Source organism: Zingiber officinale, chromosome 5A, assembly GCF_018446385.1.
Source record: "Zingiber officinale cultivar Zhangliang chromosome 5A, Zo_v1.1, whole genome shotgun sequence".
In the NCBI taxonomy this organism is placed as follows: Eukaryota; Viridiplantae; Streptophyta; class Magnoliopsida; order Zingiberales; family Zingiberaceae; genus Zingiber; species Zingiber officinale.
The window spans coordinates 142,326,908-142,354,762 of NC_055994.1; the positions used below are offsets into that span (position 1 = coordinate 142,326,908).

The window sequence follows — 27,855 nt, forward strand, 5'->3', positions numbered from 1 at the left end:
GAACTTTGGCTTATTAGACAGGGATATGAGACACATCTCACTCAAACTGAAGAAGATATTCAAGACGCCGATCGTCCTCTGTGGAAGAAGGTTGACGCTCAGTTGTGTTGTATTATCCGAGCCACCATCCATTCATCTCTTAGGAATGTCTTCCGTACTCACAAAACCTGCAAAGCTGTTTGGACGCAAGCTCAACAACTCTTTACAAACACCTCTCGACGACTCTATCAAGTTTGTGAAGATCTCATGACTATCCTCAGCGCCAATCAGATTAAGGATTCAATGTCAAATTATCTGGGTTCAGTTTCTAGCCTTCTTTGTGACTTCAATGAACTGCTCCCACCCGCGGCCGATCCTGTTGAAGAGCTTGAAAATTGGAAGAAATTTTTTATGTCTTTGGCTTTATATGGTCTGCCCACAGATTATTCTCATGTCCGTGACCAGATCCTGGGCAGCCCCACAGAAGCTACCATGGAAAATACCTGGGCGACTCTTCTCCGTGTCCCGACCAAAGTCTTGACGATGCCTTCTTCTGTTCCTATTGACTCGTCAGCTTTGGTCTCTCGACACAATGGACCTCCACCTCGCAAGGGTGGCAAAGGACGCCCTTGGTGTGATCATTGCCACCGATCGGGACACACGATTGATAAATGCTGGGGTCTACATGGTCGTCCTCCTCGTGCTGCTCAGATTGTTCAGAGTTCTGCTGCTCCTTCAGCTTCCACTTCACAGTTAACACCTGATTCGACTTCAACACCTTCCTATACTGACTTTCTAAAATGGTTTGAGGATCGACAGGCTTCGGGCTCCACTGCTACCATTGCAGACGCTGGTACTTCTTTTGCTAGCATATCTCATTCTTCGAGTCCTTGGGTTCTTGATTCTGGGGCCACCGATCATATCACTGGTAATAAATCCTTTTTTTCCTCTCTCACTACTTCTGGTAATTTACCAATGGTCACCATGACCAATGGTTCCCAAACTCAATCCCAGGGTATTGGTATTGTTCATCCTTCTTCATCTCTTTCAGTTCATAATGTTCTTTATGTTCCCGGCGCTCCTTTTAATTTATTGTCAATAAGTCAACTTACTCGATCTCTTGATTGTGTCAGTTCTTTTACTAACACGTCCGTTTCCCTACAGGACCGGAGTACGGGGAGGATGATTGGCTTCGGATGTGAATCTCATGGCCTATATCGACTTCACCAACCCTCGAAGCGAGGCTGAGCTCAGCGTCCACGAACCAGCAGGCGAAGCTCGATGCTGGAGAACTCGCGCGGTGCGGCGCTGGAGAAGAACTCGCGCGTCGCTAGAGAAGAACTCGCGTCGCTAGAGAAGAACTTGCGCGTCGCGCGGTGCGGCGCTGGAGAACTCGCGCGGTGCGGAAGAGAAAGGCTCGGCAGAAAGAGACGACGCGGATAGAGAAAAGAAATTAGGGTTTTACCTTTGCTCTGATACCATATTTAAAGTAAAACCTAGAATCTCGTGTATATTGAACCCCCACGAGTTAGGCCTTTATATAGGAAAGTAGATATACACCAAAAGACACAAATACCCTTTTACTTATTCTAACATAAATGAATGAAAGATCTTGCTCATAATACAATCTTAATCAGGAATCAAATAGAAGAAATTGCAAAAGAAAAGAAAAAAAAGTTCCAGCCTATGATGTTGAATAATTCTAAAAGTATCTTGAACCTATAAAAGTGTAGCTTGGTGCACGGTGCATGGTGTAGAAAGCTTCTGCCAATGCCAGGTGGAAGGATCTATTGCACACAACCTTACCCTGTTTTGTAAAAGGTTGTTTTTGAGACTTGAACCCGTGAGGCTCCCCTTCTATCTTGAACCGGTAGAAAATATGAATTTTATTTTATTTTCTTTAGTGAAATTATAGCATTTTGAATAATTAACATCACGATGAAAATCATGAAAATTGCCCCTTTGAGATAGTTACCTAAGACTAGTTATTGTTGAATTTTATTATCACATAATATTTACCTATGTTGTTTTTGATAGCTCAACCAATAGATTGCTCATCATAAATATTAAACAATATATTAATTTTCTCTATTTAAGAATTCTTTTGAAAAAATTGCCTCTCTTAGTTGCTGCCAATTTCTTGTTGAAATGTTAGTGATCTAATAATCCTTGTGATTGCTTTTTTTTTTTTTTTTTGCTTTATGTTTCGTAGGTTCGTCTCAAGCGTGATTACCTGGATCGCCAGGCTTTTTCTGAGAAAAAAGGAGCTAAGGTAAACGTACTGTTAGAGCTGATTCAAGTACATTAAAATTCTCCTGCATTTTCCCACAATGTATCTTTTTGTTGGTATGTGGTAATTGAATTAATTGGAAGGTAGGCCAAAGAATTCACTAGAGATTAGTGTCATATCAAGCCACGTTTGACCCAAGTATTAAGAATTGAGAAAAAGAAGTTCAGCAGAGATTCTTCTTATAATCTGTGATACCTTCATAAACCCATATCCATGTCTGGCACCTAACATTGGGTTAGAAACTAAAACTTTCCTTGGTCACATGTAAAAACTTTTATAAACAACCTTGTAGATGGATCCAGACCTGACTCAGATACTCATGCCAGGGAACATAGCTTACAATAATATCAGTTTGATTTGTTTATGCTATCTTGCAGGTTCTCACTGGTGAGGAGTGGTATGTCCAGCAAGCTGCCAGGGCTGTGAATCAGGCTGTTGGCCGTGTCATTAGACATCGCCATGACTATGGGGCAATCATTTTCTGTGATCAAAGGTATGTTTTGGCTCATATTTTTTTTGAAGTATATTTGTAAAACTTAAACTAGTTCTGTAAGCCATAAACCATAGTTGCCCCTCGGTGTAGGTGTCACATCAATAATATCTTCATGCTGCTGTTTGGTTCACATAATGAAATCAATATGAAATGAAATAACAATTCCTAGTGCATGAAATTGACAAGAAACCCAGGGCCATGAATTAAGTTGTTGGCTGGGTCATCAGACATGGCCATGACTATAATGTGTGAAGATACTTTTAACCTCATATTTTTCTGAAAGTTTATTTTGGTTCCTGATTGAATTATGTAAGCTTAAGCTAGTTGTGTATGCCATGACTCAAAGGTGTACCTTAGTAAAGGGTTGTCTCTTATTTTAGTGTGTTTGGTTCACAGAATAGACTTTATAAGGAATTAAATAATTATTTTGAGTGTATCAAATTGACAAGGATTGCACTAGGGCTACTTGTTAATTTGGTTTATTGAATCAAATAGATTCTTTATTTGATTTTTATGTGGTTTATAAGAATGTGATAAGTAATTAGTTTCCGTGATTATAAAATATCCTTATTATATAATAAGTATCTTTTTGTGCTCAAACATCTCACACGACCCACCCTGCCTAGTTCAAATAATGATCTTGCCTCAATTAACTTAGCCGATCAGGTTGACTGACATGACTTGTTCAATTGCCTTATATAGCCCAACTACACCATCAGATGCGAGTGACACTCTTGGCTTGCTAGTCCATTAGGCTTGACTAGCTTTCCCCAGTTTGTTTAATTGCCCAACCCACTTTGCTCTTCCATGATATACATTTTGGAGGATTGAATAGAGTAAGAATATCTATCCTTCGGAGAGCCGAATATGAGTAATAACTCATCTTGGAATGAGGAAAGGATAAGGGAATTTTAGTTCCATGTGTACAAGTTTTCTGAGTTCTTTTTCACAATCAGTTATATAAATTCTTATTCTATGAGAGCATATAAAAAAAATGATTAACCAGGTCAAATATCGCCGAACTTGGGGCGACCGGCCCGGCCCCACGGAAGTTTCCCACCGGCCGCTAGGATAGATTGGGAAGCACTCGTGGAAGACCCCCAGAAGCCTTGCAATTTGGCCCTAGGTGATCGAGTTCAACCAATTGAGAGTTACTTATAGAGACTAATATATTGTGGAGATTGTTGGTACAATCACATTCAAGTGGTGGAGTTAATGTTTGGGCAAAGGTTTATGTCAGACATATATTGATATGGTTTGTCAAGTGTGTAAGTGCAAGTTAATTGATAAAGATATTGCAAGTGCAATGGATACAATCCAAGTGAGTCAAGGTTCATTAGAAACTTGGCAATTGGGGAAGTTGAAGTAGGGGGAAGTTGAAGTAGGTTGAGGACTAGATACTTGACAAATGGAAGTCCAAGAGGTCAATAGTGATGGGTTGTTTAGCTGTTGGAAATCTCGATAAGTAAAGGATGACTAGATGCTTGATAAGTTAGGAAGTGTTAGAGGTAAAACCTCTTGGCACGGAAGACTCGAAAGTGAGGCTTTTTGGCGGGCGAAGTAGTTTCGAAGGGGAGGCCTCTTAGTAGGTAACTTCTTATGAGTTGTAAGAGTCGATTGAACTATAATTTGGGTTTAGGTAGAACTTTACCTAGGTGAATAGACTCAACCTTAAAATTGGTTATAGTCAATAATTAGTTGATTGCAGATTGAGTACAATCGATTAGTATGTGAGTTGACTCAAGATGATTAATATTTTTGTTCGATGTTGAATAGATTGGGAAGTCAATTGGGATAAAATGAAGTCAGTTGATTAAGCAATTGAGATTGAGGTCGTCACATGCCTAATGTGATACAATGATGGTTCAGTCTACTTGAAGTGAATTGAGTTGATTGATGTATCTATTCCTCTGCAAAAGGCATATGATGTTAGCTTCAATTAATTGAATAAAGTGAGAATTGATCGTGTGGAACTATTTTTAGGTTGAAGTGAAGCTGAGTTGAAATCTATAAATATGGGGCCGAGTGGAACTCGTGAATACTAATGAAACTACTTGTTCTTAACGTCCAAAGCTCCCTTGTTTTTTCATAGCTTTATTTTTGTTGTCTTAGCTTAAATTTTCTACCTTCATGCTTCATACTTGTGAATTGTTTTTTCTCGTGCTTATTGCTATCTCTTTTATAAGAAGAAGAAGTTTAAGAAGTTTATTTGCCTCTGAAAGAATGTGAGGATCAAGGAGTGATTCGACAAGTCATAAGCTGTGGAGTAGGAATCTCAAAGTATTAGCGATTGTCATTGCTTCTTATTGTTGTTTTTATCATCATGCAACTAACATTAACACCGTATTGAAGATTGCAATTTCAATTTTGGTTATTCACCCCTTCTAGCCTTAGTTCAATCCAACATGTATAGCTATTCCTATGAACCAAATAAACTATCCATGTTTATTCTTGAGCACCCGATAAATTTTCATATCTTCTTTAAACTAATCTCATTTTTAAGGTGCATAAAAGCATCAAGACTTGCATGAATTTTTGAGGGGACACTAGAGATAGAACCACCAGCTTATAGATATGACAAGTATTTTAGAGGCCCTTATGTTACTTTCAGAAATACATATGCAAAATTCAAGATACAGGATAGCAGATTATGTAATAAAGATGAGTTTGACCAAATGATAAATTTTAACTATTTATTACCTTCTCTCTTAATTGTTATTAAAATTTTCATCTTGGTGTGGCTTTGTTTGTTTCTTTATAAGAATCATGGAGGTGCAAATCTATGGAGTTCAAAAATCATAATTTTCACTAACTGAAATATCAATTGAGACAGTAATTTCCTTCCAAGAGATGTCAATTAATTTTTCTTTTTATTATTATTTTTTTTAATTTTGTGTCGATTTCTGAGATAGAACATTTAGATGGGTAAATGGCCTCTAGGGATGGACATGCAAAACTGAAAGCCAACAAACAGGGTGAAAATGGAATTTTTGGCATTCTTTTTTATTTGATTTGATTATTAATTATTGTAAACTAAAAAAGAACAAAATAGCTAATATATTTACTGTTATGTTGAGGTGAACAATTATATATCCCTATGTATAAATAATTTTTAGAATAAATTGTGCATGTTTGTGTGGTTTAAAATATAATTCCATTTTAATCGATATAGCCAAACATATCATTCTGCCCCTGAATGAAAATTAAAACAATACTTGAAATACTCATTCCTTGTTATTGATTGCCAACTACTTGTCACTTATCGCCAATGATTTGTGGCCATTCGTCACTGACTTAACCTAACTCTTGCACACTTGGAAATGAGGGGAACTTTTCTTTGTTCCGGCCTTTTAGTTCTAGTGGGAGGTGGAATACATTCAGGTAAGTTGTCAATGTCCGTTTCTACTCTTGATTTTCTTCCCATCCTTCTTATTGGTGCCATAAACATACATGTTGGCAAGTTAACAAGATTTCAATATTATTTCTGAAATTCTTGTTTCTAATTAAACATTGAACCATGTGTATTAGATTATGTAAAAATATTTAGTCCATGTGTATATATATTAAATTTGAAAATGTGGAGTAGAAATATGGAAGTATATTGTAATTGTTTGTTTGATTTGAATTGTATCAAGCAATAAAACCTGAGAGCTCATTTTGGTTTGAGGGTTGAAGAATTTTATTTAGTTTTCTTTTGGTTTGGATTAGAACCAAAATTTTTTTGTTTGGTTTGAAAATGCTTTATAATCTAAACCCAAATGATGCCCATCCCTATCAGTGTTGGTAGTAGTGTAAGCCATTTTAGCGATGACGGGTATACATTTTGATTTTACTATTAAATATGAATCAAACTATGATTGAAACATATCATTCTAATAAATTACTAAAATTTGATACTCTTCGGCATGAATTAAAATCTTGTGCCGAGCCGATCGAAATGGATGAAACATTTTGATCCGCCCATTGACTGGCACCATGCCCTATGGTAGCTGTGGAGGGGTTGTATTATCCCCGCGGTTGCTGCTGAGGCGTTGTGTGACCCCCGTGGTCGCCAACTCGCCGTGGAAGGCTCGTGTGACCCCTGCGGCCGTGCCGGAGGGGTCACGCGACCCTAGCGGTTGCACGATCCTGTAGCCTCGCTGGAGGGGTTGTGCGACTTCCGCGGCCTCGCCGGAGGGGTTATGCGACCCCCGTGGCCTCGCCAGAGGGGTTGTGCGACTTTGCGGCCATGCCAGAGGGTCACATAACCCGCATGTTCTTTGCGGTTGCGTTGAAGGGGCCGCACGAGGAGGGTGAATTTTTTAAATTAAAACTGAGAAACTTACGTTGATTTTCTCAATCAACTCGTAGCTAAAATAGAGATAATCTAAAGAGGCTTAACTAAACCCTAATAAAATTATCTAATTAATTATATATTTTATTTATTTTAATTCTAAAATATATAATAAATTATTTATTTATCACTATATATTTTTTTAAAAAATTATTATATATATATATATATATATTTATTTTTTAAATATTGTATTTTTAGTTAATATATTTTATATTTAAAAAAAAAACCAAAATCATAGCGGTACGATACTATACTGAAACTGTATCGTTTCGGTTATAGATCAAAACTCCGATACAGCTCGAGATTTTAAACTAGGTAATCGATCTTATATTGTTGCGTCAATGAAGTTGTTGAGTATTGTGTCATTATGGCATCCCTTGGCATGCTACCACACACATTAAAATGAAGTAAAATAGTATTTATTACTTTTTATAGTTTGTATTCGTATAAAACAATGTCGAAACTGTACCCATTCCAAATAAAACACAAGTCCAAACTTCACTATATAGTTGCATATAGTTATATTCTGTTCTTTATATTCTTCCTCCTGAACCTTCCAATTTGCCATTAGCATTATGTGTTGGAACACCGACATAGTACCAGAACAATATGGTTCTAGTGAAAGACGCTCTCAAGATTTTGAACTCTAATTCAAACACAAAATTATGAAATTTTGAGGCATTGTTGATTTATAAGTTCATACTGTCTCGTGAAAGTTAGGTTTCCTTCTTGAGATAATTTGGCAAATTGTTGTTGACAGATCTCTTCACTTCTCTTTGCTTGCATACATTGCCATACTTATTATGTTTTGGAGCCATTATTTATATATGCCAAGGGTTTTGCATCATTTCTATTTTAGTTATAGGTATATTGAGTCTTATATATGTTTGAGTTTTAATATCATGTATTAATTACATTTTTTTATTATATTATATTTTTTAAAGTTGATGTTAGAGCACAATTTCACCTACTTTTTTTTTTTTTTTTTAAAATTATCTTTCAATCTTTCATGGGGAGGCTGAGTGTTGATTTGAAGGCAAGACCTCTCCTCATCTAAGAACCAATGTTTTTCTCTCCACTCTCAAAATCCTATTCCTTCTCACACCCATCCATCTCACACTTTTTCTTTACATGTGAGAACATGATCCTTTTTTTTACTCTTATTTCTTCCTCATTTGTCTAAACCATCTAGCGTAGTGAGAATCATAATGATTGCAGGCCATCCCCTGATAGTGAGATTTTTTACCTTTGCTCCAGCTTTCGTCTAAATGAAGTTTGTGTATGTCTAGATAGTTGTTCCATTGCTACTCTCCACCATGCCCATCCTTGTGGTTATGCTCATAAAGCTTTCATCCTCACCATCCTTTACCTTGATGTCTTTATGACCTGCCCAATTTAAGCATCACGTTGTGTGCACCTATCGAATGCTTTGTCATCTTTTCACATCCTCTTTGTCAATACAAAAATTATTGTCACTCTAATCCAATATACAAGCAACAACTCTCAACCAAAGACAATCTGCAATGAAGGCTGATGCAATGAAGGCCGACAAGAATCCAACTAGGGAGGCTAGTTGAATGAAATCGAAAACCGAGAATGGATGAGGATAAGGAATAAATGATGGTGGAACAAACCAATGAAAGATGGAGATGATAGTTGATGTGTGAGAGAAGGTGAATTATGAGATTGCTAGTTTAGGGTTTTGATTAAGGCCTCACAAGGTAAATAAAGTAAAAAAATAGAATAGAAGAAGAGGAAAAAGAACAGAGCCTATAATTGGTGAGAATAAAAGAAAAGAGTTTTAAAAGATGAAGGTGGCGGGGAGAGAAAGAAAAGAATGTCGAAATTGAAAATTGTGTTAACTCAAAAACTTGTCAAAAACATGATATCCTAACCCCTTTTGTAGATTGATAAAAAGCTTATTTTTTAAAAAACTCTAAAAACCCTAATACACTTTTCTAAAGAGATTTATCTAAAAAAACTTAACAAACTTCTTTTATGAAAACTAGCTGTGCTATCATATCTCTTAATTTATGGAATATTTTAAGCTTATATATGGTTACAAAAATATGTTTTTCCTCGCATAGAAATGGTAGTTAAGTGACTAATTAAGCCAATTTGAGACTTTAATTGGGTTGAGTAGGCTGCATGACTTACTCTTATCCAAATTTGCATCAATTACTATCTTGGCGCTAACATTTTCAATTAACTTATTAAATACTTCCTTCATCTTTTTAACTCTAGTCCTTGTAATTAGGCCTCCATTGATGTGTAATAGGTTATCAAGTTTTAGAATGGGATGCTTGTTCCTTTCTATGGCCTTAGCTTGATTCCCATCCTTAGCTTGCTTAGTTGCAACTCGGTCTCCATCTTAGTGTCCATCAGGAGTCAAGAAGTTTTTGTATGTCTTTAATTTGAAAGGCGAAATAGTTTTAGCATAAGTCTAATTTAGATTGGTGTGGCTCCTAAATTTTTTCTTTTTATTTGCTTGTTTGTTAGTGAAATCTGTGAGAAAGGTGTTATCTTCAATGTATTTTTCATCTTCCAGTTAATAAAGTCCTTTTTGGTTCTCCATATTAGATTTTTTTTTTGCTATGTGAGATAGGTATCCTTTTGTTTCATCAATTTCATCTAAATTCTAGTCATTGAAAGATTGTTACTAACTTCATTCATTAGACATCTCTTGAAGATGTCATCAACTTTAGTCAGGTTCTTGAATCGATCCAAAACCTCATGTTAGAATTCCAAAAAACAGAATAGAGTAACACACAGAATTCTAAGAGTGAAATTATCCTCCCACGCCATGTCAATTATGCTCTTGCCCTTCCATTGGACTAGCCACTGACGAATCACTTCTCCATTCTTGAACAATGTTGCCACAAACGACAAAAGTGGATGCCCCCTTCAATGGTGTTGCTCCAATCTTGTTCCTAACTGTTTGCTTATCTCATGTAAATGTGAACCATATTGTTGTATTTCAGACATCAGTCACTGCATAATACTCTCATTTCTTCCATATTTCCTTCTTGCATCGCCATTCTCTCTTCCAAAACATTAACCCTATCTGACATCTTTGACATTCTTTCTAAGCATACAATCCCTCTTACATCCAGTAGGTCGAACCAATGTTCTGAATAGAGAAACATAAAATTTTATTAGGATTAACACAAAGAACACTCCAATCATTAAGAAAGTCTCGCCACCAACCAAAGTCAATACTCTCTTATGGTAATAATTCTTAGTTCCTCTCCCCCTCTAACTTCACACAAACTTGTAATCACACATATTCTAAAACATGCTAACATAATTATCACAAAGGTATAACTGATTCTAAAACATAAACTGCTAGCTGTGTTCAAGCCCCTTTTTGTTTTGCCCCTCTTGGAATATACAAGCCATGTTTCAGGCTTGTTTTCCCCATGATCTAGCACTTGGCCCATATCTGTAACTTGGTTCCTATCTCCTCACGTCGTTGATCTTTTAAAATGATATTTTGTTTTTTATTTTATGTGACAAGTTGGACATAAATTATATCTGTGCTCCAGCTTGAGAGAAATGATAGAGTTATTATTTTATTGGAGTCATTGGTTTTATGTGTTATTGGTTTGGTCCCAAATTGGTGATGTTTTAGTTATAGTAGACTGTGTTATTTCCTCTATATATAATAGTTTAATAGTAATAGTACAATATTTTATTCCTCTCAACTCATTTAATTTAATATATCTTGAATCACATACTCTGTGGTTTTTATATATCTTTCTCTTTATTTGCACTGGCACATGCATTTTCTCTTATGCTTGACACAATTCTAATAGACTATAACAGTAGGTGTCATATTTGCAAATAATTTATGTTGGATTTGAGCAAACTTATATACAGTGATGCAATCTAATGATCTTTTGATCCTTTGGTACAAAGAACAGATGGCTTCTCTAAGTTAGTTGTTTTATTTATTTATTTTTTACAAATTTCATTAAAGCAGGCTTCCGATGAATATACTTATAAGCAACAAATATATGTTAATTTTTCATAATATTCTTCTTGTTTAGGTTTGCTGTAAAAAATTGGGAACAACAAATGTCATACTGGCTCCGGCCTCATGTGAAGGTTGTTGCAGATTCTTGTTTTACATCTTTACATGAGCATTACTCATTAATCTCATGTTTCTTGCAGTGCTATTCCAATTTTGGAGATGCAGTTTTCACACTGACTAAATTCTTTCGAGACACAGGCATTCATGCTTTGAAACCAAAATTAGTCGAAAGCTTTACTAGAGGTCTCAAATGAATCTTTATTTATCTGTTGAATAATTTTTTTTCTTAATTGATTCGCTTTTGAGATATTTCTTAGTTTGCTGAGTGCATTTGTTCTTATTTCGGTGCTAGATTATTTCTTGGGATAGCCTTTTCTCTGTCATACTTTTTAAAGGAAATTGTTGTTTAATGCAATTTTGGGTACAAATTGACAAAACCAAAATTTACTTAGTTTTTGTGCGTTCTCCTTTTTGTATTTGCCCTGATTGTTTATGATGTTTCTGGATGCTAGGTGTATTGTTCATTTGGAAACTTCTATTTACCTTAAATAGTTGCTGAAAAGAACTAACCATTCTTGGCAGATAGAGCTTTGAGGCTTGAGGAGAATTTTTCATTGAAGCCTCTCACTCCCTTGGTAAATTTTTTCCTTTTTTTTTTAATACCATTTAAACGTTGACACTTCTCATTTCTTTATTTTACTTATGTGCATACTCTTTCTTTTGATAGGTGCATAGTAGTGAGCATTGCTCAAACAAGCCAATGTCATCATATGTATTACCAATTTTTGAACAAGTTGTGCCTGCCAACCGAGCAACACATCCTAAAAAATTGGATTCTATCTCAAGCATGCACATAATGTCCCAAACTAAAAAAATAACAGGAATTACTCAATGTCAGAATAATGCAGTGATTGATTTGGAAAAGGATACACTATTGAGCGAACAAGTATGCAAAGACTCACAGGGAGCTCCTACTGCAAAAAGGCCTAAATTTGAAGTGGATCCTGAATGGCAAAAGGATACTTCCTCAAAACGGTTGGTTAGAGATATTAATTGATACTTCAGTTTGTCTTTTCCTGGAAGCTTATTGCCTTCACCTGCTGCAATGATTTCAAATTTAGGTTTGTGGATTTTGAGATTTCTAGATTGAGGGAAGTGCATGCCCAAGTTGAGGATCAGCCAAAATCTACAAGTATGGAGAAGCAAAACAAATCAACAATGACTGATGGAACAAGTGTTCGTGATTATTTGTCACAGGTTGACTTTATATTTTTCATTTACTATTAACTTTTGGATTCAGAGAGCACGTTAGAGAAGTAGACTAGGTTATCTTTCTAAGAAACACCACTACAGCACACAAACTAGCTAACTGCGAAATGATCAATTTTTATTCTTTTCCATTTGTTTTATAATGACATATTCAGATCCAGGGAGCATTGATATGATATGATATCTGGTTATGAGAAGCAGTGTGAATTAGTGCCTGGTTATTCTATGTGGATAAGTACATTGGGTTTATTTGTGATGCGGGACGACAGAGCAAATTGGCAGATCCCCTAATTTATGACTCGGGATGAACCATGGGACGGTCTACCAGCCAAATTGAAGCTCGTTCTAGCTCTGAACATTTTTACTCCTTTGTTATTATTATTTTTTTTAATTTTTCGGGTCTAGGGTTTAGGGGCATTTTCGTCTTTCATAGGGTTAGGGTTTGAGTCTGTGTAAATATCTGTTTAGTTGTTTTGGGATAGTTTTTGATTAATAAGAATTTGCGGTCACGCCGTTTCTTCTCAAACGGCGAGTTTGGTTGCTTATCTCTACAGAATTAATAGTGTTTAGAAGATCGCTTTCCGTATTCATGTGCGAATTAACATATACGATAGTTATCTGTTGCAATTGTTGGTATCAGAGTGAGGTTGATCTTGAGAATCATATCGCCAAGAAGACAACAACGCGTTGACAATGCTTTTGATCGTGATATGGAGCAGCATTTTCGAGAGATGGTTGACAGTCGGTTTGATCGGGTTATGGAGAGGATGGCGGCGATGTTGAGAACCTTGAATAGAGGAAATCCGGTTCAATGCAATAGCTATCACTGGGCAACCTCGGATGTGAAGGATGTTTTTGACGAGGAGGCTCCTTGTAGGCATCGCAGAGTATCTAAGATTCAAGCTCTAATCACAAGATAAGTCTATTCTGATGTCCACCTCCAAAAGCGAGGTGGTAGGACTTCAAGGAGGATCCTACTTTACGAAATCCTCAGAATCCAACCTCGATGAATTACTTCTTCGTTAACAACAGGGAGTTGGCATCTCCGACGATTATGTCTTCGTTGGTGTCTTGGGATCATCGAATTCGTCTTCTTGTGGTTGTTCTGCTACTTCTTCATCGCCGACATCCTTGAACGCCATATTTGATGACCTCGCGGATTCCACTACAAAGGCCTTGTTGTGTCTGAAGGATATTCGCATATCTCGACAATGATATGATATTGTCCACTTTAGGTCTAGACTAGACCCTCATGACTTTGCTCTTGGGCTCTACCCAAAAGATCTCATGTCAATGGAGATATCTTACATCCTTTTAAACCCATGATCTTTTTCAAATCTTTCCAATGTGGGACTTTGATTGAATCCCAACAGTCCTCCCCTCAAACGAAGGACCATCATTACTCTCATGGAGTGAGCCTCCTGTGAATATCCAGTCACTCTTGACCTGTTCCAGGTCTCCCTGTAAGCATCCGGTCACCCTAATATGCTCTGAGCCTCCCATCAAGCATCTGAATTTGGTCACTCTTAACCTGCTCCGGGCCTTCCTGCGAGCATTCGGTTATCCTGATCTGCTCCGAGCCTCCCCGTAAGCATCTGGATCCGGTCACTCTTGACCTGCTCCGGGCTCCCCGCGAGCATCTGGTCACCCTGACTTGCTCTGGGCTTTCCCGTGAACATTTGGTTACCCTGACATGTTCCGGGCCTTACCCGTAAACATCCAGTCACCCTTGACTTGCTCTGGACCTTCCCGTAATCATCTAGTCACCCTGACTTGCTCTGGGCTTCCCAGAACTTTGTTCAAGGCCACTCCACTTGGCATCTGGTTTGGACCATGTCTCTGATACTATTTGTTGTGACCAAAGAATATTCACATATCTCTACAATGACATGATATTGTTCACTTTGGCCTTATGGACCACAATGCTAAATCTCAAAAATCTCCTGCTAAATTTGATAGGTCATATGTTGAAGCACCTTCTCGTTACATCACTACAAATGGTGTTTCTTCCATGTACGAGAGTGTCAATGTAGCCTTTTCAAGTTCCAATCTCAATTCATATTCAGAAAATCCAGCATTGACATCAAGTTTTGATAAATCACATTGGCTTGGGGTCTTTGTCTCCGATGTTGGAAAGTGTTGCTACTGTATCACCAAATGCATCACCTAATATGAACGTAGGGGCTTTACGTGGTGGAACTTTCTCACTACCAAATTTAGTTGGGCTTGCAGATTTACAATCTCTTAGTAGAAATGGAAATTCAGTTTCTGCTGTAATAGCTCTTCAGACATCACTTGATGACCCACTTTATATTGAGGGGGCGTTTGGTTCTTTCCTAGGAATAGGAATCGGAATGAGAATCATTGTATTGTGTAATGAGAATGGGTATGAGCATGGATATCACTCTTAAAAGCAATGTTTGGTTAGTTGTATATCTTCTATCGGAATAAATCAAAGTTTCCTATTTTACCCTTAAAGGAAAATAAGAGAAAAAATTAGATGTGAGAGAAATATCAATGTGAGAGAAAAATATGATGAAAAAGAATGATGAGAGAGAAAGTATTATGAGAGAGAATGAAGAGAGAGAAAGTGTGATGAGAGAAAATATGATGTGAGAGAAAGTATGATAGGAGAGGATGAAGAGAGAAAATATAGTGAGAAAAAAATGAGGAGAGAGAGTGTCATGAGAGAGATTGAGGAGAGAGAAAGTATGGTGAGAGAAAAAGAGAACAGTGAATATAAAAAATGTGGAACCGCCACATCAGCGGCCCCCCTAGAGCCGGTCCCACGGATATGGAGGGAGGTAAATGCAGGTACACAGGTGGAAAGTGCATGGCGGAGACGTTAACCCCAGGCAATGACACCCCGGGGATCGACCCCTGGACCTTTCAGCCACGGAATGATGAGAGAGAAAGTGTGATGAGAAAAAAGGGAGAGTGTGAGAGAGAGAAAGTATGATGAGAGAGAAAGTGTGTTGAGGAAAAAAGGAGGAAGTGTGATAAGAGAGATTGAGGAGAGAGAAAGTATGATGAGAGAGAAAGTGTGATGAGAAAAAAGAGAGTGTGATGGGAGAGATTGAGGAGAGAGAAAGTGTGATGAGGAAAAAAAGAAGGAAGAGAGTGCGATGGAAGAGATTGAGGAGAGAGAAAGTATGATGAGAGAGAAAGTGTAATGAGAAAAAAAGAGGAAAGAGAGTGTGATAGGAGAGATTAAGGAGAGAGAAAGTGTGTGATAAAATGATGAGAGAGAAACTATGATGAGAGAGAGAATAAGGAGAGATAAGTGATATGAAAGAAAAAATAAATAAATATATTTTGATATTTGATATTAATGGAGAAAATTTTAGTTTTAAGTCAAGGGTATTTTTGGAATAAGGGAATATTTTGATTGATGAAAATAGGGTAATGGCTCATTGAAGGGGGGTACATGTGAATGAGTTATTACCCAATTTTAAGGATTCATTCCCTTATTTGTATTCCTATTCCTATAATCCAAACATTAACAATGGGAATCAATGATTCCCATTCCCATTCCCCACTCCTATTACCCTAAACCAAATGCCCCCTGAGTACTTGATGGCAGCTGATTATACTGCTCAACTTGCAGCCAATTGTTCCAATCCATCCCTAGAGAAAGATTATCTAAGTTCTTACACTGATCTACTTGGGATCCAGGAAATTTACTTGGAGTCGTTACTTCAACAACAGAAGCAGTATCACATGACACATCTGACCAAATTTTCTTCTCTAATTCAAAATTATTATGCGAATTCAAGATTTGCCCTGGCTACTTCATATCCAGGAAGTCCTTTAGCAAATTCTATCGCTTCTCTTGTTGGACTTGGCAGCCCTCTTAGTCTCAGAGAGCGCAATACACATTTTTCTTCTAACTGGCAAAACATAAGTAGAGCTGTTATGGTATCTTGGCATTTTGAGGCTAATAGTTGTAGGACCGTTGGGCCGGCTAGAAGGGGGTTGGATAACATGTAAAATCAAAACGAACAAACCCTCCTCGAACTCTTTAAACTAACACTTGCATATATAAAGTAAGCTGATAAATTAAAAGCATAAAGAAAAAGCGAGGCACAAAAGGTTTACTTGGTTACAACCGATGTGGTTGTTAATCCAAGGAAGATTAAGCTCACTAAAAACTCCTTCAGGCGGAGAAGCCTCATACAGCGTTGAAGTGCAGAAAACAGAAGTTAAACTAGAACAGAAGCGCACAAGTGTTTGGAATTACAATTTAGAGTTCATTCAGAAGCTTCTGGACCAAGGCTATATTTATAGCCTTGGTCGGGGGCGCCTGGAGGGGTTCCGGGCGCCCTGGGGGATAAAACTTATCCCACAACGTTCAGATCGAGATAAATCTCGATCTGGTCAACTTTACTGGTCCGGGCGCCCGGAAGGGTTTCGGGCGCCCCGGACCCCGAAAGTCAACAGAGTTGACTTTTTCGTCCGGGACCTCTGCTCCGTTTTAGTCCCGCCTCGGTCCGGGTCTTCCGCTCCGGATCCGCTTACTTGGGTGATCTCTGCCATCCGGAATAGGGCTCACCCGAACCCAACTTCCGGTCTTCTCGAGCAGCCTTCCGCCCCTGCTCGCCCCGTGTTTCCTTCTCGTCCACCAGATACTCATCCATCCTTCCCGTGCCGTCCTTCCCGCTCGCTGCGTCTCTTGCTCCCCGAGCGATCTTCCGCTCGGCTTTCGTCCCTCGGACCGGACGCTTCCTTCTCGTCCACCGGGTACTCTTCCGCAGCACCTCGTCCCTCGGACGCACCACGTCCCTTCGCTAGCTGCGTCTTCCGCTCGAGTACCTGTGCTCCTAAGCTCCTGCACACTTAGACACAAGGTTAGAAATAACGCAGGACCTAACTTAACTTGTTGATCACACCAAAATAACCTTGGGGTTCCAACAATCTCCCCCTTTTTGGTGTGATCAACCCAAGTTAAGCTAGGGTCAAAACTAGACATAAAATTAAAACAAGTTATTGCAATAATGTGCAACAAGATAGAAACAATTAAATTTCGAAAATTTTTAATTTTCAATTTGTACCTCCCCCTAGACTTATACTTTCCTTCTCCCCCTTTGATCACAAAAAAATAGGGTTCAAAGCAAGATCTAAAGGTTAATATAATGAAAATATATATCAATGATTTTCAAGGAAAATATTTCCAAGTCAAGGAAAATTTCTAAGTCAAGAAATAACTTTTGAAAAAAAACTTCTAAGTATTCATCATCAATAATGAAAAACTTTCTAAGCCGAAAAATTCATGCAAGAAAATTTAAGAGAATTGATAACATTAAAAGAAATTTTCTATGCATTTATTTATTTATATATTCTAATGCTTTTATCAGAAAATTTTAAATTTCCATTTAATTTATCATAATTTCTTAACTTTGAAGCAAGAAATTTTGAGCATGTAGAAATTTGTGCAAATTGTCACATGTTATTTTCTATTGTATTTTGAATTCCTAATTTGCAAAGATATTTCGATAATATAAGCTTGATAAAGTTTTTCGACAATACTTCTGATTTGCAAACTTCGTTCGACAAAATATTTTGTAATTTGCAAAAGTATTTTGACAACATAAATTTGCAACAATCTGTGGATAATAGATTTACTACTCCGAAAAACTCTTTCGATAATATCTCTAATTTGCAAACTTTGTTCGAAAAAATGTTTTGTAATTTGCAAGATTCTTTTGTCAAATCATTTTGCGATTCGAAAAACTCTTTCAACGAGATAATTTGTACTTCGGAAACATTTTTAGATCAGGAAAAAGTTTTCGAAAAATTACTATGTGATTCGCAAGAATCTTTTGTCAAATCATTTTGTAATTCGAAAAATTCTTTCGATGATTCAATTTTTGATTCGCAAAAATCTTCAGGTAATTTGATTAATTGAACCAGTTGTTCAGAGGTTCGAGTCCATACCTTACTTACCTCGTCGGCCGTTGGTTCTCCCCTTGTTGAATTACTTTCTTCCGAAGATTCTCCCCCTTCATTGATCTTGGGATGTACTTCGGCTGTTGGGGTTGTCTCGGTAATTTCTTCCGTCTCGGATTCTGATGACGGCTCGATGTCTATTGAGGGGACGGCTTCAATCGGTTCTTCGTAGAGTTTTAAGAACTTTTCCCAAAGTTCTTTTGAGCTGTTGTATTCGCCGATTCTTTTGAGATCTTCATTTGGTATCACGGTTAGGAGATGAAATTCTGCCCATCCGTTTGCCATCGATTCGTTACGTTGCTTTTTGTTCCAGAGACGTAGATCGAGTCTTTCTCCGTTCGTGTTCTTCGGTTCTTCATAACCAGATTTTAAAATTAAAGAAATACCAAGGTCTGAGTTAAGGTATACCTCCATTTGTTTCTTCCATGAAGAAAACTCCCCCTCGAATGCTGGTGGATATTCGCTAGCTCAGACCATCGTTTTGTTGCTTCAGACGGCGGTTAGTCCTTCTGAGGCGTCTCGGCTCTGATACCACTTGTAGGACCGTTGGGCCGGCTAGAAGGGGGTTGGATAGCCTGTAAAATCAAAACGAACAAACCCTCCTCGAACTCTTTAAACTAACACTTGCATATATAAAATAAGCTGATAAATTAAAAGCATAAAGAAAAAGCGAGGCACAAAAGGTTTACTTGGTTACAACCGATATGGTTGTTAATCCAAGGAAGATTAAGTTCACTAAAAACTCCTTCAGGCGGAGAAACCTCGTACAGCGTTGAAGTGCAGAAAACAGAAGCTAAACTAGGACAGAAGCGCACAAGTGTTTGGAATTACAATTTAGAGTTCATTCAGAAGCTTCTGGACCAAGGCTATATTTATAGCCTTGGTCGGGGTGCCTGGAAGGGTTCCGGGCGCGCTGGGGGGATAAAACTTATCCCCCAACGTTTAGATCGAGATAAATCTCGATCTGGTCATCTTTACTGGTTCGGGCGCTCGGAAGGGTTCCGGGCGCCCCGGTTAGCTCCGGGCGCCTCGGACCCCGAAAGTCAATAGAGTTGACTTTTTCGTCCGGGACCTCTGCTCCGTTTCAGTCCCGCCTCGGTCCGGGTCTTTCGCTCCGGATCCGCTTACTTGGATGATCTCTGCCATCCGGAATAGGGCTCACCCGAACCCAACTTCCTGTCTTCTCGAGCAGCCTTCCGCTCCGGCTTCTCGTCCCTTGGAATCGCCGCATGTTTCCTTCTCGTCCACCAGCGTACTCATCCGCAGTCTTCGTCCCTCGGTCGCACCCCGTGCCGACCTTCTCGCTAGCTGCGTCTCTTGCTCCCCGAACAATCTTCCGCTCCGGCTTTCGTCCCTCGGAACCACCGCACGCTTCCTTCTCGTCCACCGGGGTACTCTTCCGCAGCACCTCGTCCCTCGGACGCACCACGTGCCGTCCTTCTCGCTAGCTGCGTCTTCCGCTCGAGTACCTGTGCTCCTAAGCTCCTGCACACTTAGACACAAGGTTAGAAATAACGCAGGACCTAACTTAACTTGTTGATCACACCAAAACAACCTTGGGGTTCCAACAATAGTAACATAGTTGAAACCTCCAGATATCTTAACAAAGACAAGATATTGTTTTCCTAGTTCACACATAACACTAGGTACAGTTGTTATTTTCCCCAAAGCGTTACCCAATGAATAGCCTCCTTTACGTGATATCCAACATTATATTGATTTGGAGCCGGAGCGACACTACTGAATAGATTGCATTATAGAATAAGCCCGCGTGAGCATGAGGAATTGTTGGTACAATTGATTTATTTCCATGGTGATTCTTCTGACGTTGATGCAGCCAACAATTCGAGGGTGTATTTTCTCTTTCTTGGGGAGAATTATGCAAGACAACCGAGCAAACTGGCAGAGCCCATGATTTATGACTTGGGATGAACCACATGATAGTCTACCAGCCAAATCAAAGCTTGTTCTGGCACGAAACATTTTTATCCTTTTTGTTATTATTTTTATTATTTTTCGGGTCTAGGGTTTAGGAGCATTTTCGTCTTTCATAGGGTTAGGGTTTGAGTCTATTTAAACATATGTTTAGTTGTTTTGGGATAGTTTTTAATTAATAAGAATTTGCGGCTACGTTGTTTCTTCCCAAACGTCGAGTTTTGTTTCCTATCTCCCCGCATTTTGCGGAATCAATAGGCAGAACCAATACTTATCCGCTGCAAGGATGTTGTAGTTGTACAGGGAGTCGTAACCAGGAACAGTGATGTCTTGTTGGAAGATGGTGCAGTAAAAGGCAAATGGAACAGGATAGTGTTGCCACTGTCTAATTATGTTCTCTTGACAAAGTAAGTTTTGCTTAATATGGGCGATTCTCTCATTAATGGGCCCTTAACTGGAGATCAGTTCATTATCTCCGTTGTTCATGTACCCTAATCTTTCAAACTTAAAATTCCATGGTGTTCAATTAGTCATGTGACATGGGGAGTTCAGAAGCCTACATCAGCTGCTCTACCATCTGCTTCTAGACCAATTCATCAACTACTCCATCCCTTCAAAATCCATCAGTGATATCTTGCCATCTACCACCACCGACTTATGTTGTTTTTGTTGACCAACTAACCTTCATGGTCACTGCGGGCTACTCTAATTTACCTCTATTAATTGAGAAAATTAATAAGGTTAACACCTAAGGTAGTCTCATCTTATATATATTTAGTTAATTGTCACTTTACATTTGCACCATTAAGTTTGGTATATTTATGCAAAAGATGCAATCTATTTACAATTAAGGTTCTTAACAATCCCCTTAAGGTGGTTCTAGGGTGTTGTAGAATGCCAACTTGTTACAAATATACCAATGGTTCAAAGATGTCGTTTAATGCTAACTTGTTACAAATATACTCAATCTTATGACTTGTTAACTATTTAGTTAGTAAATATGCTAACAAGAGGTGATGTTCTCCTTGTGCTGCACTTTTTCTTGAATGAAGTAATAATGAATTTTGATAGGTTTTATCCACTCTCAAAAGATATGATTAGATGCATTATGCAGTTTGATTATCACTAATACAAACACAACTTAAATCATTTATTATTTTAGCCTGATAAGTTTGTAGTAAGAGTCATGCCTCTGTATTCTACCTTTCCACACAACTTGACCACAATAATTTGCATCTTGCCCTTCCAATATCATTATTCTAATGTGCAATGCTTGGTTGATCTGCATTTGTACTTCACAATCTTCAAATATCCATAATCACAATATAGGAGACTCAGATATTGGAGGTTCCTTGAATTTGCTTGCTAATTGATATGACATGGAATCTTGGAATTTGCTAATCATGCTTATAATGAATGAGATGTTGAACTTTATGGATGTAAGATAGATCAACTTTCCAACTAGCCTCATGTACCTCCTTATATGATAACCCCACTAGTTCAAGCCCACAGGAGTATCTTTGTCTTTGCTACTAATATACCAACGTCATTGAGCATGTTAAGCATATATTTTCATTAAGAGATGAAACTCTCTCAATCATACAACCTCTATTTTAAGGATGTACTTCAACTTGCCAAGATTTGTAAATGTTGGTTGAAGGTATGATTTCAGTCTTACAATTCCAGAAAATCCTTAGGTGTTATGATGATATCATTGACAAGAAACTATAAGAAGGATATGCATTTGAGATTGAGAGGTAAGATGAAATACTATGTTATCTAAGACATTGCTAATTATTCCAGATTAGAGTAGATCTGAATTATACCAATCTATGCTTTAGGAGATTGCTTAAAGGATATAGATACTTTGTTAGCTTGGACACCTGATCAATCTCCCCATGAGCAACAAACTCACGTTGTTGTTCTATGCATACTTTCTCATTTAGATAGAAAAAGGTGGACTAAGAACTATTATGTCCATGCATTCACAACTGTGTATTTGTATAATGTCATTTTGCCACTAACCTAGCTTTAGCTCATCAATAGAGTCATTGAGGGATGTTTTAATAGCAAACACCCAGTTTCAACCTGCAGTAGAGTTGTTAGAAGAAATGGTAACAAGATAACCAATGTTATTACTTCATCAAGCATAAACTCTCTAATTTATGTTAGATAATGCTTTTAAAGTAGAGAGTATATTGTGGAAATAAGAAAGCATAAGAAATGTATTGAGATAAAGGATGTGAGGTGATATACTTGCTAGTATTTTAGAGCAATAAGAATATTAAGATACAATAAAATTCTCATCTTGAGGAGTGCAGTTGTGATATGCTCAACTCTACCTTTTAATGTAGGTCCAGATAGTTCAGGCTTTGATTTTGCTACTAGGAAGAATTGGAATAGGAAGAGAATCTTGCCAGAGTTGGAAGATGTGTAAAGAGAAGGGTTTAGTGTTTTTGCTTCTAGGAAGAATTGGAATAGGAAGAGAATCTTGCCAGAGTTGGAAGATGTGTAAAGAGAAGGGATACGTGTTTTTGCTTCTAGGAAGAATTGCAATAGGAAGAACATCTAAAAAGAGTTGGGAGATGTGTAAAGAGAAGGGATATGACTAAAAGAAGGTTATCTGTTGCGCTCTGACATCATATAATAATAAGAATCATAATGTGAATAAATTCTCTTAAATCCCATCACAAGAGCATATACATTTTTTTTACATCAAATAAAGTGCTAGCTACAATCATCTATTGATATAGAGAATCACATAGCAAGTACGAATACCTCATTTTACATCCACAAACATAGAATGAGCTTGATTTTTAATATTGAGCAACTTATACACATAGTGAGATGTATAGAATAATACCAGATGGATTGCAATGTTTGAGGCATCTTAATGAACCATACAGGTATCTTTATAGTAATCCCCTAACAACCTCAGCTAAAAAATTATAAATAATTGCCATAAACTAGTGACATGCTAAGTAGGTCTTCACTGAAGTATGGAACACAACTATTGGGGTAAAAAAGTTAAGTCACAATAACATAAGTGCACATATTGATATAAGTTTAACATTGTTGGCGCTGGGAGTTTCGTTTTGTGTAAATCCCCTGTATAAAAATTTGTACGAGCACAGAATCTTTCCTAGCAACCCACATGCTCGATTAGACATGTGTTTGATCAATCAAGCAAGTTCTTGATTGATCAAAGCGCACCTTGATCGAAGCACAAGATCGTTGGCCTCTTGTGTTAGTGTTCAATCCATACAAAAAAAAACAAACTAATTGTGCTGCGGAATAAGAATTAGTTATACCTTTCCTCGTATTCTAAGACCTCTTGATCTTCTGCTGTATTCCTTTCCTCCTCTGGGACGTCGTGTGGGCGACGATCTACCAAGACAAAACCACCCGACTCCTTCTTCTTGTTTCCAATCTTTCGACCATCAAAAGATGCTAGAATAGGATTCCTCCTTCTCTTATTCTTCTCCTCCAAGCAACCGGGCACAAAGTAAACTCTTCTCCAAAGGAGCGCCGGCCCTAGGGAAAGAAGCAAGGGGAAAATAAGAGAGGAGGGGCGTCGGTCAGAAGAGAATAAAAGAGGATTCTTAGATTAGTTTTTGGGCACCACCCTCTCTTCTTTTATAATCTTTGCTAGCGGCTAAAAAGGAAATATTTTAACAAAATTCTGTTTTAAATAAAATTTCCCTTTTATTCCTATTGTGGATGGTTACAAAAAAAAGGAAAGATTTTAACAAAATTTAAATCTCTCTTTTAAACTATTGTAAATAGCTATAAAAGGAAATATTTTAACAAAATTCTGTTTTAAATAAAATCTCCCTTTTATTCTTATTGTGGCCGGCCCCTTGCTTGAGCACCAAGTAAGGCTTGGCCGACCCTTATCTTGGGCACCAAGCAAGGCTTGGCCGACCCTATGCTTGGGCAACAAGCAAGGCTTGGCCAACCCCTTACTTGGGTAAGAAGTAGGGCTTGGGTGGATGTGAGGTTTTATATATATAGAGGCTACAATAGGGACCGAGAGGAGGAATTAGTTTTGGCCTCCTGATGGACTTGAGCTTCCTGTGTTCAAACCGAACACTCAACTTAAGTTCATCAATAATAACCCATACCAATAAAGAGTCATTATTGAACTACCGCATCAATCCCATATTACAATATGGGTTCCTACTTATCATGAGTGCGTTAATCTCCCTGTGTTTAAGATATCGTATGTCCGTTAATTAAATAAGTTATTGACAACTCATTTAATTAACATCTGACTCTATGAGTAGTACCACTCAACTTTATTATCATGTCAGACTAAGTCCACCTGCAGGGTTTACATGATAATCCTTATGAGCTCCTCAAGGGGACATCATCAACCTAAATAAATAGGACACAGTTTTCCTTTATAATCAACAACACACCATATAAATGGTACTATCTCCTAACTTATCGGGCCTATTGATTTAACGAATAAATCTCACCCATTGATAAGTTAAAGAAATAAATACTAAGTATATGTGTTTGTTATTATATCGGAATTAAGAGTACGCACATCCATAATAATAGAAGTTCTGTTCTTTTATATAGTCAGTATAAATCGAACAACCTCAAATGGTCCTGCTCAATACACACATAGTGTACTAGTGTAATTATATAGTCAAGACAAACTAATACCAAATTACACTACAACTTTTTCAATGGTTTGTCCCTATCTATCTTGGTTGTGAGCTACTATTTATAATTTATAAGAAGCCGATAACACGATCTTCTGTGTAGCACCACACACCATGTTATCTATAATAAAAATTAAATAGACAACTGCATCGACATATATATAAATATAAAATACAGACATTTGACCAAAATAATTCTCATTTCAAAATATCTCAAAAACAGATGTTCATATAAAAGCTAGACTTATAGTATTGTCCGCCACGATCAGACCGTAGTGTCTTGATACTTTTACCATGACGTTTCTCCACATCAGCCTTGTACTCTTTGAACTTATCAAAGCATTCAGACTTGCGGCGCATCAAGTAAATGTACCCATATCTCGAATAGTCGTCTATAAAAGAGACAAAATATTCGAAACCACCTCTCGCCTGGATAGTCATAGGTTCACACAAATCAGAATGAACCAATTCCAACACTTCTTTAGCTCTATACTCCTGTGCCTTAAAAGGTCTCTTGGTCATTTTTCCTTCCAAGCAAGATTAGTAGGTTGGAAAGTTTTCCACCACCAATGAACCCAAAGGTCCGTCGGCTATTAACCTTTGAATCCTACTCAAGTTAATATGACCTAGCCTTAGATGCCAAAGATATGTTTGGCTCATTTTTGAAGGCTGCTTTCTCTTATTAGAATTAGAAGATGTGTTATTAATTTCCATTTGTTGCATCGTGGGAGTTATTGGATTAAGAGTGTACAAATTGCCAACCAACGCACCAGAACATATAACCACTCTATTTTTCTTGACAACCACTTTGTTATCAAAAGAAACAGAATATCCATTCATAAATAATTTAGAAACTGAAATCAAGTTCTTTCTAAAACATGATACGTAAAGACAATTTCTCAAAATCAAAGTTTTATTCCTATCAAAAGATAAATAAACATCTCCCACTGCAACAACCGCCACTTTCGTAGCATTGCCCATGTAGATGGTGATCTCCCCTTCATGTAGTCGTCGGGTTTCCTGAAACCCTGCAATGAATTGCAGACATGATCAGTGGCTCCCGTATCTACACACCAGGTACTGGTAGATAACACCGTTAAACATGTTTCAATAACTAATGAATGAGATATACCTTTATTGTTCTCCTTTCTGCAAGGACAACCCACCTTCCATTGTCCATACTGCTTGCATCTTACCTATGACCCAGTTCCTCGAGGTCGAATCACTTTCTTTGCAGAACCAACTTGTTTCTTTTCTTCTTCCTACCTTTCAGCTTAGAACGTTTTCAGAATGTGAATTTGAGAACTTTGTGAAATAACTCTTTTTGGAGTTCTATCGAAGTTTCGTCAACGAATAAGTCCTTTTGTTCATGTTATAGTTCAGTGCTCAAAACTCTTGGGTAGCGTTTGGAGAATGATATCGACCGGTTTCCCATCGATTTCACTCAAGGATTAGTATCTCGCTCAGTGAACCATCATTTGAGGATATGATCCTCGCGGTGTCCCCTCACGTGGTGGTCATCGTTTCTCATAGCCTCCGATTCGTTGTCCAAGAGTTTCTTGAGATTGAGCATAATGTCATAGGCGGTGGGTAGGGCCTGATGATGTTTGCACTGCATTTGTAAGCCAAAATGTAACACCGCGCCATCTCATCTGCCTTGACCCATTTCCTATGTCTCTCTATCTCTTCTTCACTAGAATCCTTATTAGGCACGCTAGGACAGACCTTAAAAAGTACGAACTTGTATTTTTCAGTAGTTAAGACAATGTCCAAGTTCCGTTTCCAATCAATATAATTTGGACCAGTAAGTTTGTTTTCTTTTAAAATAACAGCAAGAGGATTGAAAGTCATTTTGAAATCCTAAGAATCACAAAATAAAATATTTGGTCAAAACTTTAGAATTTAAAATAATATTGATTCCTCGAATAATATAATTTAAATTCACCAACACCTCAAAACATCGTGAATTTCGTATGCCATGATAGTGTGGACGTATACTAATTCAAACATTTGTAAGAGGAAGTTTTACCCATTAATTTTATTCTTGTCAACCTAACTTTATGACAAATAAAATTAATAGTCGGTTTGTCTTCGGTCACACAAATAATAGCAGTGACTCCGATGGAGAGGATACTATTAAATGCGCCTAAGTGTATACTATTACTTGATACTTAGTCCATTAATTAGAATTGTGCCGTTTCAGATGGAGAAGATCACACAAACCTATATAATTTCCTATAATCATCCATAGAGGAAGTTTGATCTAGTGATCCGCAAACAAACTCATCCGATATGGAGGAAGACACTTAAAGCCAATGCGCAAGTTTGTATGCATCACTTACAAATTAGTAATGGAGACCGTAGAATTTATTTAAATAATTCCTCTCTCACTTAGTTATTTAAAATCGAGGAATTTTAACATGCACACACATCACACATGCACAAAAGCACACAAACACAGCATATAAAGACAATAAATATGAAAATAAATTTCCAACTATTATGGTCTCATCCATCGTTGTCCTCCGTATGCCACCAACCCTAGCCGCCGCCAACCCTAGCCAAGTGAGGAGGAGAAAACCTTGCCGCCGACCCTAGGGTTCATATCGTCGCATCTATCTTGCTTCCTTCTTCGTCGCGCCTCCGGTCCTCAAGGTAGCACCACACATAGCAAGCCGCAACAATAAGAAATAAAAAATTACATTTATCGATTCTATATTCCACGAAGGAATGTACATGTAATCTAGATTGAACAAAATGTAAAATAAACTAATGCAGCTCCGGCTGTATTTAATAATTACAATCATGTACACACAAAATACCCTTGACATGCCCGAGGGTTCAAATCACATACAAATATAATAGGCCATAATAGTTAGAACTAGGATGCTTGCAACCACA

At 37.7% G+C, this 27,855-nt stretch overlaps 1 protein-coding gene across 2 annotated transcripts in view; it reads left to right on the forward strand.

Moving 5' to 3' along the window:
* Positions 1 to 27,855, forward strand: part of LOC121982170 (regulator of telomere elongation helicase 1 homolog) — a 77,421-nt gene that overhangs the window by 29,904 nt on the left and 19,662 nt on the right. Inside the window, exons 16-22 of one of the 2 annotated variants that reach the window (XM_042535114.1) lie at positions 2,192 to 2,251; positions 2,647 to 2,762; positions 11,148 to 11,205; positions 11,272 to 11,374; positions 11,714 to 11,766; positions 11,859 to 12,166; positions 12,253 to 12,388. In XM_042535114.1, the coding sequence (XP_042391048.1) occupies positions 2,192 to 2,251; positions 2,647 to 2,762; positions 11,148 to 11,205; positions 11,272 to 11,374; positions 11,714 to 11,766; positions 11,859 to 12,166; positions 12,253 to 12,388 (834 nt within the window). Of the gene's footprint in view, positions 1 to 2,191; positions 2,252 to 2,646; positions 2,763 to 11,147; positions 11,206 to 11,271; positions 11,375 to 11,713; positions 11,767 to 11,858; positions 12,167 to 12,252; positions 12,389 to 27,855 lie in introns of those variants that run through there. The other variant, XM_042535115.1, reaches the window with a different exon arrangement.